At 37.4% G+C, this 19531-nt stretch overlaps 2 protein-coding genes across 2 annotated transcripts in view; both read left to right on the top strand.

The window, feature by feature from the left end:
* LOC306858263 (ras association domain-containing protein 3-like) overlaps positions 1–14160 on the top strand; it is a 44699-nt gene extending 30539 nt beyond the window's left edge. Inside the window, exons 3-6 of the mRNA XM_079398702.1 lie at positions 4914–5021; positions 7948–8203; positions 11457–11572; positions 11658–14160. Of these exons, the coding sequence (XP_079254828.1) occupies positions 4914–5021; positions 7948–8203; positions 11457–11572; positions 11658–11807 (630 nt within the window). The 3' untranslated portion in view covers positions 11808–14160. The remainder of the gene's footprint in view (positions 1–4913; positions 5022–7947; positions 8204–11456; positions 11573–11657) is intronic.
* Positions 14161–14464: 304 nt separating this feature from the next.
* Positions 14465–19432, top strand: LOC306858264 (adipocyte plasma membrane-associated protein). Its single transcript, XM_079398703.1, has 9 exons — positions 14465–14569; positions 15590–15679; positions 15766–15887; positions 15968–16066; positions 16516–16668; positions 17292–17404; positions 17505–17665; positions 17750–17948; positions 18901–19432. Coding segments are annotated over exons 1-9 (1146 nt in total). The 5' UTR covers positions 14465–14567; the 3' UTR covers positions 19108–19432.
* The last annotated feature ends 99 nt before the right edge of the window (positions 19433–19531 follow it).

Below are 19531 nucleotides of genomic sequence, written 5' to 3'. Positions count from 1 at the left end.
TACAGTTCACGAAGCGCGTCTTTAGTGTTTGCACGCGGGGGAATGTGAACCCCGACAATAACAATGGCCGTGAACTCCCGCGGCAGGTAGAACGGTCGACACTTTACAACCATAAACTCCACCAGTGATGAACAGTAGGGCTGCAATGATTAGTCGACATTATCGACAACTTGCGACAACAAGCGCTGTGTGTCTTCTTCTCTTGAATGCATCCAGGAGGGCTGAACTACAGTCTTGCGCTACAGTGCCACACTGGTGAAACCGCAGTATTGCAGGCTCTAACATTAGGTCTAACATTAGTCAAACGACTACTCGACAACAAAAATATTCGTCGACAATTTTTTATTTTATAGATCGTTAATCGATTTTCAAAATAATCGTTTGTTGCAGCCCTAATGAACAGTGTTTTGATTTCAGCTTTGTGTGGCATATCATCAATCAGAAACAACCGATGAGCACCAGCCATGAAGTTTGAAAGTTTTTCCTCTGTCTTGAGTGGGCAGGTTACCTAAGAATTACGACCTGCAACGTCATACAGTGAGGTTATGTTTCATTGGTCTCTGAGCTCAGTGAATTTACTGTACTCCCATCTGGCCTGACAGGTTTGTTATGATCAGTCGGGCCACCACAGTGAGTCAGACAGCTCCACTTCCTCTCTGTGTGAATCAACCCTGGATCATATTCAGCTTGTAGTGTCTGTGCAAGTCCTTTTGGTTTGTGAAGGGCTCAGGTTCCTCGCTTTCTTAAGGAGGAGTCTTTCCGAGAAAAAGAAACAGACTTTTTTTACAGTATAGAGTTGTCTTTAGTTGCAAGAAAAACAAACCACACCCTGTTTTTATGGTTTAACTCTTATCTTATGCTATCAGTAATCTTTGAAGCTTACCCATAAATCCTATGTCAGGCTTCTTGGGAATATTGTGAAGTACCTACTAATGTGGACTAGAATGACCCTAATTGAAAACTCTTTGAAACCAAGCTGCCAGTCACAAGTTATTATCCCAGCAGAGCTTTATGACGTCAGAATGGAAATTGCTGGAAGGCATCGGTCAAGCTTTCCAATGAAAGCAGCTTGTAAGGGTCCTTGTGGGGTTCAGCAACATTGGAGATAAAAGATCTTTTCCAGGTTCCTCACACACCTAGTACTGTTTAAGCACGCCTGGCTTGCGTAATATACATTACGGTACTTTTTCTTGATCCCTAGGCATTCCTTACAAACATAAACAGAGTTATGAAACTGTAATTTGTAGGAGGACAAGTTCAGGAGAACACTGAGGGTTAAAGGACAATGTCTGATGGGCGTAATTAGGCATATGTGTCCATTCCCTTGTGAGGTTATGTTATAGTACTCATAGTGAAAGATTGCATGAGTCATAGAACAGCATGGATTGATAACCTCATGAATATGGTTGCAAAAGCACCAAAATACTGGTTGGAAGCTTCAAAACAGGTTATTCTTAGTATACGTGTAAAACATGGATGTCATTGTGGGTCATTTTCTTATTTCGATTGGCTGAGATTTGCAGAAGCGAAACAGGGATCTTTAAGGCCAAAGTATACTTCGGCCATCCATTGACTGAGTGAGTCAAGTAGGTGTATCAGACTCGTCCATCCGTGTTCACCCACGGTTGAGTATACTTTGAAAGCTGGGAGGACGTGACTCTGCGCGAGATTGAATGGAACGTGAAAAATTAAGTACACCTGTGCCTTGAGCGATGCAACTCAATGTCACTTAACTCGTAAATCCAATGGTTAAACCAAAAGATTCCAGAATAAGACTCAATAGTTTTGTTTCACAACACGAAGGAAGTGTTTTCATAAATGTGACCAGTTGATGAGCTTTGGTGTGAGTGTTCACCAATTCCTCTATTTCTGTTGGCCATGATTTCCTGTACTCTGTAAACCTCCCCGCAGTTCTGACTATTCTAGAATCACATCATGCAGTTTAGTCTGCCCACTGTCCCACTGAGTAGGAAGCCACACAGAATGGTAATTTTTATGCCTTTGATTGTCAGACAATCGTCCAGTGAGTCCAGCCTTTGGTTTGCAAAAGGATATTGACCGTTTTTGTACTGCTCGCTACAGAAACTCCATTAGTTGAGGAATGTGTTGGGGAGGAAAGGTGTGGTGGCCAGGGACTTCCTGTGGGTTAGGGGGAATGAGAAGGAGTTGTTTTATTGCAGCTTGCACATCTGTGTACATTGGCAAGCATGATGAGTGCGGTCATTATAGGCATGCCCAGAAATCCCCTGCAAAAGTTTGGCTAAAAATAAAAAGCAGGTTGTCTTTCGATTGTCTTGTCTGCTGAAACTTTTGTTTGTCTGACTGTCACACTCGTCTAACTTATCTTTCAGTAGTGCAGATGATATCAAGTGCTTTATCTGCACAAGTCAAGAGTTTTTCAAATTGGAGTGCCCCTGAAAAACCAGTGAGGTCGCACCTCATGTTTCCTGCTCCCTTTTAAGTTGAGTATGTCATGACCAGCATGTGTGACAGAACTCGGCTAGCACGTGACTCAAAAAGAAACGAACAAAAACCCTGACATTACCACATGCCACACCCTCCGGTCTAGCTTATCAGCTCACCATGGACACCGCGGGGCCTTTTGTTTTGTCTAATTCTCCTTTAAAATAACCTTGATTGATATCTCGAGAAGTAAAGACGGACCAGTCGGACCTCAAGGATACCTTTAACCTGTTCTTCTTGTTCCCTGTCTTCTTTCAATGTGTTGCTCCACTTGAGAGAGAGGACACACAATCCCTCACAGCAAGGGAGGTAGAGCTGCTTTTTCTGTCGCATTACCTCATCGGGTTAGTGTTTATTTTGACTTTGTCACGCTCCACTGTGCAGAGGCATCCATGTTAACCCTGTCTTTCCTGGTTTAGTTCTTTACACATTGTTCATGGTGTCTACTTTCCCAAGCATTACATCAACAGTACCTTGACAAAGACAGATAAATGCCAACTCTGGTTGGACTACATTGTAGAAAGACCTTGTTGGGGCATTAAGTCTCACTATTACTTTGTGGGCAAGTTTACATGACCGACATGCATGGTTCAGCTTGGCTAATGAACAACCCTCATAGAGCTGATGGAGACCACATCACTGAACCCATAGGCGGCACAAGCTGATGTGGTGACCTGCAATCCCTTACATGCATTCAACAGCTCAACAGGCCCCACTGAGACGCTCGTGGCCCCTCGTTTACAAAGCACATAGCTTTTATTGTGGTAAAGAGGGATTTAATGGGCTCTCGGCTTGTAGTCGTGACTTCATCAAAGAGTGTTTTGTTGAGTTAATTGGTCTGATCTGAACACGTGACCGATTCCTTTAATAGGAATGTCTGGGAAGTATTGTTTTCCATTCGCATTTGTGCATGGGGGGGAATCGGGATGGTAAAGTGATTAAGCTAAGGACCCTCTTGGTGTGACAGTTGGCACGTCCAAAGTACTGGAAAGACTAAGATCTTTCATTGAAGATTTTTCCTATCATAAGGTCTCATTTATACGGTTGGTTGTGAGAATACTAGCTATAGATTTATTAATTTATTCAAAGTTTATTTTTCTCAAATATCACAAGCCATCTGTACAAGTGGTCTCATCCATAAGATATCTGATTGATGCACTTAAGCAGCTGTTACTGGGTTAATCTGTTTAGCATTCCCCCATTCAGAGCTATGAGGGTGCTAAGGTCAGGTTAAGGGTGTAATCATCCCTTACTAAAGCAAAGTAGCACCAGGAATGGATTTATCCGCAAATGGACTAACATGAAATGGTTCAGGATATTTGACTAGTCTCACTAGTGAGTTTTAACTAGATTTTGTTATTGGCATTGCTTTAATGATCAGTTTATAGACAGGAGAGGGCTATGGGAAAAACCCTCTCTGAGAATTATAAACTTTAATATGGTTTTATAGTTATTTATTTACAGGTATTTAGTTATGTTGTCAGTCATCCTAATGGAACGCTGAACCTAGCGTAGAAAGAATACAATTATTATGTAGTCTTTTTGAAGATGTGTAGTAGTGTTGCACATCACTAATACTACAGTAGCAAAGTAGCGGAAGTGTTTATTCTCAGAGCTTTAGGGCTTTATTATAAACTTGGGTGTTTAGCCTTTAAGTAGATGTTTTCTGGGTATGAAAACAGCGTGAGTCATGCACTGTAAAGTTCATTAACAATGCACGCAACACAAAACTACCTGTTATTGCAAACACTCCAGGCAGTCTTGGCCCGTGTAGGACGGGAATTACGACTGTCTTTAAAAGTTTGCAATATTCAGCCTCTGGACTCCGTTAGCTGAGACGGCCCTTGTCCGTCAATGTGTTGTCACCTCAGCCCAGGACTGTTCCCTTATAAGGGGCTCTGTGCTTTTGTTTTGAGCTTGGAGCGCTCATGAAAGCAGATCAGCTTCTTGGTGATATGACCATGTAAGACCAGAGTGCACTGCACACATTTCATACAATATTCTGCTAGTTGTAGCTTTTGTTCCAGGAGTATTTTGTTCCAGGAGAGTGAAGTATTATAAGCACTTTAAGGGTTCATATCTTGGTCATGTCATTGGAGGTCAAGCAACAAGATGCATTTAATCTTTAAATTACAAATAAAAACACTGAAAAAGCAATTGTTTGTTTACCTGCTGCTGTTTACTGCAGGATATCCTGTTTGAGAAGTATAGCGATTATCTCCATTTGACACGTGGATGTCACTAGTTAGGAGGGTGTATATGTGGGTGTTTTGGGCTCCCACATCAGTAACAGGCTCATGACAAAGAAGCCTTTGATTTGAATGACTTCATTATTCAGCAGTACTGGAGTCGTACCTCTTCTGCTGTCAAAACGAGCTGCGAGGTTGACCTGTGCTGACCTTTCTGCTTGCTAAATGCATGTATTCACTGTCTGTGTTTCTGTGTTTCAGGATGTGGAGAAAGAAAAAGAGCTGCGCACTCATTTCACTTATGAGGAGATCAGACAGAAGGTTGAGCAGTACAACATAGAGTCACGTGACCACTTTAAAATGACACTGGTGAGTTAATGGTGAACCTCCATCATCCACTGATAGACCAATAAAAAGTAATCACTCATAAATCTAATCGCTAATAATTTTCAGAATTCAAAAGTCTATCCACGTGAACATAAGTATTTGTTAGCACACTAGTTCCTCCAGAAATAAAATTCTGGATTGTATGTGACCCTGGACCACAAAACCAGTCATAAGTGTGATTTATACATCATCTGAAAGCTGAATAAATGCACTTTCCATTGATGTATGGTTTGTTAGGATCGGACAATATTGGGCCAAGGTACAACTATTTGAAAATCTGGAATCTGAGGGTCCAAATGAAGTTCTTAGCAATGCATATTACTTATCAAAAATTAAGTTTTAATATATTTACGTTAGGAAATTTACAAAATATCTTCATGGAACATAATCTATACTTAATATCCTAATGATTTTTGGCATAAAAGAAAAATCGCTCATTTTGACCCATACAATGTATTTTTGGCTATTGCTACAAATATACCCCAGTGACTTAAGACTGCTTTTGTGGTCCAGGGTCACATATATATTATTCATTTTTTTTTTTTTTTTTTTTTTTTTTTTTTTTGTAATATTAATATTTTGACGTGATTAAAAAAAAAAAAAACTTAAAATACAAAATCATTTTGCTATATTACAGACCCTAAAACCTAGCTAGTTAGACACACACACACACACACTTATTTATTAAAAACTTTTTCTTTGAAGCTTTATGTTTTTGTAATATTCTTAAGTAATATTTTATTTTTTGCCTAATAGTTACACCACTTGATGTTTTTTTATAGTCATTAATTAAAAAATAAATAAAAATCATACCTAACAAACATAAATACATATTGCATTTCTGAAAACTTGACACATGTATTTTTAATATAGATATTGTCAAATTTTTCTCTGTTTCAGTGTCTCCAGAATTATGATTGCCCCTTTTAATAAAGAGCTTTAGCAACGTCAAATGATACAAACATTAAAAAAAAACATACACAACATGAATGCAAATTGCAATTCTATGATTGTCGCTTTAATAAAAGCTTTATTATCGTCTCTGTCATAATCTGTTTATCACGATTCTCATGGACCATGTGACAGCCATAAGGATTGTGATGTCAAAACATCAGACTTTACCACTGTACCTTTGTCCAGAGCCCAGACCGCTTATCGCAGGACTGTTTCTGTCTGGATAATACTAGCTCTTTAACAAATACTGATCTCCGACAAGACATGTTTCAAGAGAGATGTGTTGTCTGGACCTAACTGAGCCACGGTGGCACAAACACTTTGCATTAGTATATGTGAGCTTTTACTCATTAAAGGAACACTCCACTTTTTTTGGAAATGGGTTCATTTTACAACTCCCCAAGAGTTAAACAGTTGAGTTTTACCGTTTTTGAATCCATTCAGTCGATCTCCTGATCTGGCAGTAGCACTTTTAGCGTAGCTTAGTATAGATCATTGAATCAGATTAGACCATTAGCATTGTGCTCAAAAATGACCAAAGAGTTTAGATATTTTTGTAATATTATTTATCACCTTGGAACTTTGCTGCCGTACCATGGGTGCAGCAAGCGCAATATTATGCAGCGCCTGAAAGTAGTCCCCAGCTATATCTTTATTTTAAATGTATTTATTTTTTTTAGTCCCTAGCTATATCATAACTAGTTACCTAGTTGAGGACTACTTTCAGGCGCTGCGTAATATCATTGCGCCTGCTACACCTATGGTACAGCAGTAAATTTCCTTGATTATTACACTGGAATGAGAGTATAGTTCCTAGCCATATCGGTCTAGAAAATCGCAGCTTTTCATTTTCGGTCGGCCTTAGTACACGATGTAACTACAGAAGAGCCACGCTTTAAATAGGAAAATAATCGAAACTCTTTGGTCATTTTTGATGACCAAATGCTAATGGTCTACTCCGATTCAATGATCTATGCTAAGCTAAGGTAAAAGTGCTACCGCCAGACCCGGAGATCGGCTGGATGGATTCAAAAACGGTAAAAACTAAACTGTTTGACTCTAGGGGAATTGTAAAATGAGCCTATTTCCAAAAAAAGTTGAGTGTTCCTTTAAGCTTCCACAGTGTCTTGGTTCATTAAGTTTCAGGCCTGTGTTCCAGTAGGGTTGTGTGTCAGTGTGGTGGAGCTTCAGAGGAGGTTTGTGAGCTGTAATTACACCCCCCGTGTTTCGCCTGTAGCCTGCAGTCACGGCAGCCATTTGAACTAATGAGCTTACAGACAAAAGAAGCTCAAATCTGAGCTCTATCTGGACACAGTCCGATACCACAGCAAGATGTGCTCACCAGCGTTGTGGAAGATGCTTTGAAACTCAAGCTTGTCAAGCTACTCGTGATATTAAACAGTTTGCCTATACTTAGCTGTCCAGTTAACAGCATTACAAGTTACTAAGAAACACTTGAAGTATTTGAATATTTATCAAACCAAAGTAGTATTTATTTGCTACACAAACAGTAAAGGATACTCACTTAATTGTATGTGTGTATTTTATTTATCAGTTTGTTTATTTATTTATATTCATAAATTTGTAGTTTACTTTATATTTGAATTGAGTCCACTTCGTAACTAATTAACTTTGTAACATTAACAGCCATATAACTAAATTGACTCAACACTGAACTAAAATAAGCTGAATACGGAAATTATAGTCTTTTTGGAGATGATTTAATGCTGAAACTGTATTTATTTCATAATTGAAGAGCTTTGCTATATTATACTGTTTTTTTTACTTCTCACTGTGAAGCTGCTTGAATGTGATTTGACTTTAAACTAAGATATATAAAAATATATATATTTGCTCACTTGAGAAAAAAACACTTATTTAGCTACAGTTGATCATGTCTTTGCTGTTGTGATCTAATGTCAGTCTTTGTCTTTCCTCTGTCTCTGTCCTGCAGAATACTAACGGCATGTACACTGGCTTCATCAAGGTGCAGTTGGACCTGCGAAGGCCCATCACGGTGAAAGGAGGCAGGGTTGGAGGGGTCAAAGGTCAGGAGGCGTTTTACCTTCCGCGTGGCTCCATAAACACTCTGCACATCAGCAGCACCAACACGGTGCGACAGGTGATCGAAGCCCTGCTGAGAAAGTTCACCGTGGCCGACAACCCCGCCAAGTTCGCCTTGTTCAAACGCTTCAGCAGAGAAGACCAAGGTGAGACGCCGAACACGAATGCGGAAAATCCATCAGCGTGTGTGTGCGTACAGTAATGACTCGGCTCCCCTAGTGCATACAGTATGTATTTTGGCAGGAACGGATGCATTCCTGAAATAGGTCAATATGAGGAACGCGTGTGTATTTATGGACGCACTTACACATTCAGGACAGGCCTGTTACTCTGTGCACGTATGTGCCAAGAATACACCATGCCATCGTAGTAAACACACATACACAACAGCTGATGTCTGTGGCGACCTGTTGTGAATGCTCTTTGGCAGATACTAACCAGCCTCGTTCCCCATATTTCAATGCCATACAGGGATATTCTGAGATGGGGAAGGGTCGGGATGGCCTTCTACTGAGTTTAGTAATAGTGACTACTTGATTTTGAATAGTTTTTTGGGTTTATACATCAAACAGTGGATTCCTGAGAGGCTCAGCATTGGTTTTGGTCTAAGAATGTCAGTGTTTCTAATCCATCTCACTGCTTTGACGGACCCCAGCCACTGTCTGAGCCCCCGTTGACGTCACACACACAGCAGAAAGCCAGACACGTATATGGCTCAGTGATTTCAAGTACCTGCTTTCATGATCTGTGCACCGGCCTGGAATGTGCACTGGTTTATGTGAAGGAAACGAATCATTAAAAGAACCGACTCATAAGAGTTATTCATTCATGAATCAGACTACACTGGTCTGCATTTGTTTTGCATACAGAAAGCAATAGAAAGATGTCTTTTTGTATTATTTTTTTTTTATACAGTATTTTATCTTCAGACTGCAAATCTAAAAAAAAAGGCTTAAACATCAGGCATTATCATGGGAAACATTCTGGATATTACCTTTATTTAAAAATAAAATCAAACAAATGTTTTTTTGATTAATCAGTTTAAATCCGATAATCAGTAAATGTATCTATAAAATTTATTTTTGTTTGTTTAATTGTTGTTTCCTCTTATTAAATGTACTTTAATGGTCTCTGTACAATTGGTTTTCTGTATTTATTTCTATTTAAAATTAAATAATTTTTTACATTTTTCATCTACAGTGCTGTATAATGTACTTGTTTTAATATACTGCACTTTTACAAATGCATATAATTCGTTATATTTATACAGCGCTTTTCAAGGCACTCAAAGCGCTTTACATACAAGGGGGGAATCTCCTCAACCACCACAATATTAAATAATGTGTATATATAAAATATAATAATGTATTGCACTTCAAATACTAAAAATATGCCTGCAAAATCGGATCTGCACTGCTGCTTATCTTATCTCATTCAATTCAGACTGCAAATGTAAAACAAAATGGCTTTAACATCAGTTTATCATTGAAAAAAAAGTGGATATTACCTTATTTAAAAAAAAAAAAAGGAAATAATTTACAAAATTATTCTCTAGTAAATCCCAAAATTATCTATTTATCCATGCTGTTTTTATTTATTTATTTACGTTTGTATTTTATATATATATTTTTTTTAAGATTTCACTTTTTTGAACATTCTCTAGACTACTGTCTAATGTACTTGTTTTAATGTACTGCATTTTATTACTGATCCAAATACAAAAATAAGACTGTAAACTCAGGTAAAACAGTTTCTTTTGCCATGGCGCAGTCGATTCAGATGCACTGAATAGCACTTCTGCTTGATTTATTGGATGAACTGAGCATCATTGGACTTTGGGGAGCAATAACGCTCATCTTCACTTCTTTTGTAGGAGTTTGTGTAGGAGCCAATAAGTGCTGCCGCCAATGGGGGAATATTTGCTTAGGAGGCTGTCTGGGATGATTTTTTTGTTTTCTTTGAGACGGAGCATTTTCATGAGGTCTCAGCACCGTGAGATCTCCAGCACACTTAGATATGAGACACTTTGTGTTTGGTTTGGGTTTTACAGCTGGTTTTAATGCATGTAAAGGGGCCGTCCAGCTCTTAAACAGCCCGTCTAGACGACTTCTACAGTTAGACACTGATAAACTCCCACCTCAGAGCTCATTAACAGACAGAAACGACTCAGAAACAGACAGACCCTCATGTGTGATATCACAGCAGTATGGCATATAAAAGACCATGAATCAACCGCATTAATGTAGACATAATAACAGCCCTGCTTGTTCTGATTAACCGCTGCCGGAGGCAGAAGGAAGCCCCCATTAAACAGGAAGTGAGATGAGAGATTCCTCAAGAATGAAGAAATGCAGGTCTGTCTAGGTGGAGAAAAATCTCCCATAATGTTAGAGTAAACGCAGAAGTTCTAGAGAATTACCTTTTGTTCCTGATATGAGGTGGTGCGCTTCCTTTTTCATGCTTAAAGTTTGTTTTTGCTGTGAATTTTGGCCTTAGATCAACATTCAGCTGCGGTGTTGTTTAGCATGTCTTCCTCTTTGAGGTGTGTCAGGCTTTTATTAAACAGAACCTGATTCAGGGCTGAATTTAAAGTTTATGTGCTTTAATTGACATGAAATTACTTTTCAACTTTTCAGAGAGGATCTTAGGTACCATCTCTGAGAAGTTTTGTTTCTAAATTCATCCTCTTTAAATGGTTATAGCTCCTAAAAGACTATTTACAAAAAGAGCAAATAAAAAGAACCAATGTGTACTTTTGGTTTGCTGAAACCCTCTTATTGAAGTTTCTCTAATTCATCATCTTTAAATGATTATCTGCTGAAAACATTTTTTAAACATTCCTGTACCAAAAATTATGAATTTTTAACATGCTTCAAGCAGTTTTCAATAAATTCATCCTCTTTAAAAACTATTTTTAAAAATATGAAATAAATTAAATGTGTATTTTGATGGTCTTGAGGTTTGTTTGTTTACTTATTTTAGAATTTTTTTTATGAATCCTTTCTGAGTCATGAATGCATTACGAGCTTAAAAAATCGCTGTTAAAAAAAATATATATATACGGTATATCAATTGTCCTTCATGATCCCTGAAGGCCTGTTCACAGCATGAACAATATAACAATCATGTTTATTATGAGTGCTCAGTTTGAAAGTCAGGTGGATTTGATTCTGATGTCATTGTTTTTAATCATTCATCAGCTTGAAAAAAAACAAGTGATTTTCAATGATATCATTCTTCTGTCCTTATTTTTTATTGTTGCACTGTGGACTCCCCTATTCTCAAAGAATTAGAATGGTTATTAAAACGTTATAGTTGGTGTGAACTGGCCTTTATTGTTGCCTGGTGTTGTTTTTGTCTGTGATGGTAATGGTGTGTGTTGTGTCTGTGTGTGTGCAGTGTACATCTGTAAGCTCTCAGAGGAAGAACACCCTCTCTTCCTGCGTCTGGTGGCGGGACCCAGTACAGATGCGCTCAGCTTCGTCCTGAAGGAGCAGCAAACCGGTGAAGTCCTGGTGAGCATTCACTTTAGGTTTCTATCTCAATTCTATATTAATAAAAACAAGCAGTCATGACACACATCTTCCTCTCGTTCATCAGTGGGACGCCTTTTCCATCCCCGAGCTGCAGAACTTCCTCCGCATCTTGAAGAAAGAGGAACAGGACCAGATTTGCTCGATAACCAAACGCTACGATGCCTACAGAGAGAAACTGGAGGAGGCCATGAGAGCGACGGGCAGCCCGGGATAAAGCCAGCCATTACGTGAAGGAACTGTAGCACTGCTGCCTCTAGTGGTCACTGTGTGTAATGAACACTTATTAGGTGTCACCGTGCCAAGGGACACCCAGTCTCAGAAACTCAGAGGAGAGCGCTGAGCTCCCAGAATGCACCTCAGGTGCCATATTTACCCATCCACCCTCTTTCACACTTTCAGTTGTTTCTCTGTTCTTTTACCTCTTGTGAACGATGCAAACATGGAAATCAGATCTGTTTTTTATTTAATTGTTGGATGCTGTGGTTTGTACATATTTCTGTTTGTTGTTTTAATTTATGTGGGTGAATAATTTTTTTTATTTTACTAAAAGAGTCTTATTTTACGGCAAATATACTTATCGACCAGAAACTGATGGGGATTTATTTTATTTTCTATTAAATACCAAATGACATAATGTGCCCTACCAAAGATAGTGTTGATGTGCTGTTGACAAAATGATGACCTGGCGGCAACGTGAGACCAAACAGACAGGAAGCGCATGTTTGTGATGGAGAAGATTGAATGTGGTGATGTAGGGACAGGAAATGAGGACTAAAGCAAAGTCATAATCATTAGTCTCTGAACAGATGGCTTAAATGCAAATAAAAACCTTTTTAAGCATTGTTAGGTGATGTGCTGGGATTGGAACGGAACGGATTCAGGAAGTTGGCGAAGGAGCTTAGAGGATGTTGGAAAGTATGCGGGAAGTGTCATGCAGCGGTTTCGGAGCAGATCTGACTGATGTCGGTCGGTGTCAGATGGTCTTTCTCAGTAAACGATGGGTTGAGTTTAAGCAGATAATCAGTGAACATCAACCCTGGAAAATGAGTTAGAGGATATCTTCAAGATAAACGACTGAATAGACAAGTAATGAAGATTGTTTTGAAGCTACAGCCTGGAAAACGTAGATTTAAGCTAGTTTGATTGGTGAATATATGTGTAATCACACTGATCTGATTTACTGTACCAAAAGTTAATTGCACATGCTTTTCTTCTTTGCATGGAGACTGTTACTGTTGTGAGGTACAGTAAAAGAAAAGCAGACAGTGCTACTTTGTCTCAGCACACAAGGTCGACATTTATGACGGTGTTTGAAATTATACTTGTGTATCAGTAGGTGATTTTAATATGTACACATTTATGTTTCTGTATGCTAGTGCTGCATGACAGTTTTTCTGATTGGTACTGCAACAGTGTTGTGACACATGCATAGCGAGGTAGCGGCACCTTGTGGTCAACTGCTGTAACTACATCTCTGCAGTCTTACGTCTCACCTGTGTCAATTCATTTGAATATTTTAGACACATTGTTTTTTTTTTTTTAAAGATTTATTTCTTTATTATTATCGGTTTTATAGCCTCTAACCAAAGATCTAGACAAAATGCATACTTTAATTTAAGTTGGATGCAAATTGCCTGGTGCAATCAGGTTTACACCTCAGTAAACTGAGGTTAAATAGTAGTATCTATCTTGTCTGATGGTTTTACCATGGCAATTTTAATTGTAAACACTGGGGTGAATATAAATTAGAGTAATTAGTGTAATCGCTGTGTGAATATAGCATCACAACAGTCTCAATATATGCAATCGAAGAGGATTTTGCAGGGGAATAAGATCAGTAATGTTATAAATGCTTTTTGGGCACTTTGTTTTAATTCAGGGAATTATTTTGATTTTGATTTACTAGTCTTCATCAGATGCCTATTGTCTTCCACTGTTTTAAAATGGCATTGCATCTAGTGGAAGCTCAGTTATGTTTTATGGGAGTGTTTTTAATTAAAGCTGTTTCAGTACTTGATTGATTTTTTTTAATTTTCTTTCATAAACAAGCTTTTGTTTGTAGAGTAAGACTGTGAATGAATGTTAAACTGTACTCTTGTGTAGTAAAGGGGTGTGGATGTGAGTGAACTGCTTTAGTCATTTTTTAATATACATGCATGTGTTATATTAATTCATGCATATTTTAAGGCTGTTTTAGGACATCACAGGCCAGTGCTGTTGATCTTTCTGTTTAACAGCATAGATAATTTAGAGATCGCTCACAAAACACACTCTGCATTTGCAAAAAAAGAGAAAAAATCTAATTTTGCTCCACAGTTACATGTATATTTTGTGTATGTTTATGAATGATGCAAGTTTCTTGCATAGAAGACACCAGAAGTGGCATACATGGATAAACTGTTTTTAAGAGTTATGGACTAAATATGCATGGTTAGAATCCAGATGTCATGTATTTTTGACAATGACGGAGTTTTTTTGAGGGTTTGTATTGTTACCGATTATGGCCTTCTTGTTAAAAACCTGGTTTCTTTAAATAAAGATGAAACGTTACTCAATTCATTGCATTGCACTGGCTCAAGAGTCGACTTGGATCATGCTAATCCACTCATGGAAAATTCATCTCACATTTGACAAGCACAAAATTCTGGTATTTCAAATGATCTGTTTGTCATTATACACACATTTTTGAAACCCACTTGCAGTTTTTCTCAAAAGGTCACACAATGGCGATTGCACAACCTTTCAGCACATTTACTAGCTTTAAACATCACACTAAACTGTAAGCTTTTATGTGAGGCCACCATTTACATGTGAATGATGTGTCCTCTGTATGAACCCGTGTCAAGTGTCTTCATCGCTGCGCTCATCGGTGACTCACCGCACCTTTAGCGCGGAGAGCAGCGCGTCTTACGCATGGCGTCCGTGAACACACCGCTGAACTTTATACAACTCAGAAAGACCTCACGACGCAACCATGTAAGTCTGCACAATTTATAAAGACCGAATATCGCATTTAAAAGACTTAGTGCCATTTACTTTGGGTAAACAAACTTGTTTTTTTCCCATTGCTGTTCACTTGTAGACCGTCGGTGTAGTTTACGGTCAGCTGTCGCGAATAACGCGGACCATTTGCGCTATTTAGTAAGAAAATCGCGTTTCTTTTGTGTTAATTAAACATTATTTCACAACCTCTGATGTAATGAAAGATCACGCGTGCGAGCCTGCCTCAAAATCTCTTTAATAACTTAATTACATTGAACATGTTTACACATAATGTGTTAGGTTATAACCGCCTAAATGCCTTATTATAATATTTAGTTAAATATAATGTTTATATAAATAAATATTAGGCTATGGCATTATATAAATGGAATATTGAATTAACACAAATATTACATTAATATTATTAGTAACACTATTTTTGTTATTATTTTGTAATTTCTGGCATTTCTGAATGCCAACATTCGTATTTAATATATTTATATTATATTTTTAGTTGCTTTTAGTCAGTTTTTCACGATCATTATATTTCACTGAAAATAAATATTATGCTATAATAATATATTAAAATAATTAAAAATGTTACTTTTGATTAAAATTATTATTATTAATTGATTTTGTAATGTGTCTTTTTCATTTTACTATTATAATATTGATCACACTGCCTTACAATTGGTGTCACAGACAATCCCGAAAGCCCATTTCTTTTTTATGATCATTATATTTAGTTGAATATAATAATTATATTAATAATTATTGTTATTCTATGAATATAACATTTAATTAATACAAAATGTTACATTTATTTTGATTAATATTATTGTTAATACAATTTTGTAATTTTCTATAATAGAATTTTTGAAAGATATATCTTTTACATTTAAAAAAAAATATATATAATATAATATAAACCATCTGTGGGATGTCTTTGCTATTATAATGATTTTATTTACTTTTATTGACTTATTTACTAAAGTATTTGACCCATTTCCACAGGTTAGGGACGAGTTCTGTAAAGGTTTTATTGCTGGCAGTTGCAGTTGGTGTGTATCTCATTCCCTCTCCTATTGATCCCGAGCCGTACATGTGAGTCTCGTTGCAAATCTTGTAGTGACCTGATCTCCAAAGAGATTTCAGTGACGTTTGTTGTCACACTGATGTATGTTTTCCAGATTCGAGGGCCCCCCGCCTGCTCTGGACGGCCCTCTGGCAGTAAACACACGATTACAGAGAGGTCGACGGCTGTTTTCTGGTCAACTCAAAGGCCCGGAGTCTTTCACAGCTGACCAGAACGGTGAGCCTGGTCTTGTGCTTTTATCTGTTTGATTAGAGAAATGCAGTAGGGTTTCATCTCTTCACCTCTTGCCTCTGAAGGAAACATCTACACGGGCACCGTCGACGGGAAACTGTGGCGAATCAGCAACGACTCCCTCACTTTCATCACTCAGATGGGCCGAAATATCCCTGAATGTGGTAAACTGCTTGTGCAATTCAGCTTCATTGTGTAAGGCACTTCATGTGGCTGGATGAATATGTATAGGCTGTCAGGAGGCGTTTGCTGGAAAAACCCAACGGCCCATGTGTCCCTCTGCCATCACACATTAGACATGCTGAAGTGATTCACAAAGACTCAAGTGTTGTTTCATCAAAGCCTTGGCTGTTCAAAAGAGTCTTGAATGCAGATGTCTTCATTAGAGCATAACTTGTGATTCTTAGTAGGCTCTCGTTCCTTATGTTGCGGTTTATACACATTAGATGCCTCTCTCTTATTTGAAATAATCATTATGTTGGTATAGGGGTTCTTTGGTGAGTCACAAGTGGAATGCAAAATTTGTCTGTCAGTTAGCAGATACTCTGGTTTCCTGGTACAGGCTTCTGTTATCGTGCTATATTTGCATGTTGTCATGTTGTTGTTCATATAGGCATGAGTACGGACTATGAGCCAGTATGTGGTCGTCCTCATGGTCTGCGACTGGACCGAGACGGGCAGCTTATCGTGGCCGACTCTTATCAGGGGCTGTTCAAGGTTGACCCTTGGACTGGAGAGAAGACGTTGCTACATTCCAGCAGAGAGGGTCAGTAAACCTTTGAGTCTCAAAAAAGGAGCTTTGCACAACAATTTGGTTGCTTTGGTCAGTTTCATAATCATCTTGCTATTTTTATGTGAATTTACTATATACTTACTATATACTTTATATATATATATATACTGTATATGTGTGTGTGTGTGTGTGTATTAATCATAATTATTTTATAATGATTTTATATACAGTATTTAGTAAGTATATTAGTCTATAATATATTAATATTATATTAATCAATATTATATATTTTTTATAATATATTGCTATCATAATAATTTTTGAATACATCCTATTTTAATAATACATTCATTATGTGTGTATACACACACACAAATAATTACAAAATAATATATTTAATTTAATTTTTAATGTATAATATTACATTATTGTTTATTAAAAAATATAATATAATGTAATGTTTGCCTAGAACATTATTGAGAGAATTTCTGTTGTATTTCAGCCATCTACATACATGCACATATTGATTTTCTTTATCTCAGTGTACTTTATATTTGCTGCTTTAAGCAAAGCTGAAGACTTATAAAAACACATTTACTGATTTTTTTTAAAAAGAGCATCATATTTAAATAACCCTGTCACATTCCTCCTACAAGGAGCTGATGGGATTCCCTTTGGCTTTCTGAACGGTCTGGAGATTTCTAAAAATGGAACCGTGTTTTTCACGGACTCCAGCAGTAAATGGGGAAGACGTCACGTCCGTTACGAGGTGAGCGAGGGACAGCAGAACATATCGTGCTTCGTTCAGTTAAGTGAGAACATGAAAGTGCAGTAATCTCACGTGCACTAAAGGCCTCTTCTCTCTGCAGGTGCTGGAGACAAACCGTCTGGGTCGCCTTCTCTCGTTTGACCCTGTGACCGGCCGTGTTCGGACGTTGTTGGATTCTCTCTACATGCCTAATGGCTTTGCCTTCTCACCTGATGAGGACTTCCTGCTTCTGGCTGAGACCAGTATCGCACATATTATTAAGTAAGAGCTCAAGTGCAGCTTTGAATTTGTTCATATATCAGGATGGTAGAGTATCGTGAGGAAGACTTTCTCCCTGGTTCTCAGGTTCTGGTTGAAAGGACCTAAAGCAGGCACCAAGGAGGTCGTCTTGAACAACATGATCGGTTACCCTGATAACATCCGCCTCAGTGACCGCAGCACGTTTTTAGTGGGCATAACCACCGTTAGATTCCGCAGACGACTTCTCCCACCGTTCTTGGATCTGATTGGTCCGTATCCTGCTCTTAAACGCTTCATAGTGAAGGTGGGTAAATCTTAAAGATGTGGGGTTCAGGGTTATTTTAGTGTCACTGAGATACTATTGTAGTTTCTATTCATATTTTGATTTTAGTTTTCGATTTTAATTTTAATTTCAATTAAAGTTATAGTAATTTTGTTGTTTTGTAATTTGTATAATTTTTTTGTGCATTTTATTTAGTTTCTAATATTTTTTATTTCCATTTAGTAGTTTAGTAAATCAAGTTAAACTAAATTAAAATGTAAATAATGTTGCTTTGGCAACTAGCTGAAGTATTATATATAATAAAATATATGATACAATAAAATAGGTACGTTTTTTATATTTTATTTTTCTTTAATTTCTTCAATTTTATTTAAAATCCTTTTAGTTAAATATAATAGATAGCCCAGATGATTTTTAGATTTCTTATTTTCATTTCAAATTTAGTAAATTTGTTTTTATTTTTTGTGTTTTTTAAAATGTCTAATTAGTTCAAAAATGTTGCCTTGAGATAAACTGAAATAAAATATATAATAAAATAAAATAGGTACATTTGATATATTTTATTTTATTTGAATTAGCATTTATTTTATTTCAGGTCATTTCTTTATGATTTTAGTTTTAGTTAACTATAATAACACTGGTGGGTTTTAGATTTCCCATTTTCATCATAATTTTAGTTCGTTTTAATTTTGTTTTTGTAATTTTGTATTATTTTATGTTCTTTTATGTCTATTTATGCCTAATATGACTATGATATATAATGTATATAATAGTCTGTATTTTAGTTTTAATACATTGTTAACCAATTGAAAATGAAAAAATATTGCCTTGTTAACTAGCAAAGATAAAACATAAAACAGTCATTTTTAATATTTAATTTCAATGAACTTTGATTCCTTGTAACACATTTTTTAATGGTTGTATTGTTAGAAGTGATATACGGGGAATCTCGATCATGAACTCTCTTATGCAGCTCGTTCCTCTCAGCTGGTACAATGTTCTGCTGCCCAAGTACGGCTTGATTCTGGAGCTGGGGCCTGACGGAGAGGTGATCGACAGCCTCCACGACCCCACAGGCAGCCTCACGTGGGCCGTCAGCGATGTCTTCCAGCAGGGGACGCACTACTATCTGGGCAGCACTGACCTGCCGTTCCTGCCTGTGCTGGAGGAGTGGAGCTGACCGTCTGAGACGCTTACAGGTGGACTCACACATGGGAAAACTGGGACTTTCCATAACCTTTCATAGTGAATGTAAAATGATATCATTTTAACAATGCACTGCAGTCTTGTGAAGATGCTACATGTTGTTCTAACTGTGAATTCAGTGACTTTAAGTCTAGTTAAGCCATTATAATTGGTCTAACTCAGATGCTTTAACTGTATTAGTGCCACATTGTTTTATGTTTTTCTGAATCGGTCAACATGTGCACTGGAAATGGAAGATATGATCATTTTGAACCATAGCTGTTCCCAATAAAAACATTTTCTTATGCTAATGTAATGCCAAACACAGAGATAACATGTTGCACTATTAGATGGCAGTGAACTTTGAAGCGACAACCCAGATATTAAAAATGTATATAGAGTTAATACACAGATATTGA

The sequence above is a fragment of the Barbus barbus genome, assembly GCF_936440315.1.
Source record: "Barbus barbus genome assembly, chromosome: 39".
Taxonomy (NCBI): Eukaryota; Metazoa; Chordata; class Actinopteri; order Cypriniformes; family Cyprinidae; genus Barbus; species Barbus barbus.
Note: the sequence above shows the minus strand (reverse complement) of the source record. Positions and strands in the feature narration are given on the sequence as shown.

What these genes read in the sequence shown, in the direction of transcription:
- LOC306858264 (XM_079398703.1), top strand. An exon ending in GCTACATTCCAGCAGAGAGG is followed by an intron (nt 16,669 to 17,291) that starts GTCAGTAAACCT and finishes TCCTCCTACAAG; the next exon opens with GAGCTGATGGGATTCCCTTT. An exon ending in AGTATCGCACATATTATTAA is followed by an intron (nt 17,666 to 17,749) that starts GTAAGAGCTCAA and finishes CCTGGTTCTCAG; the next exon opens with GTTCTGGTTGAAAGGACCTA.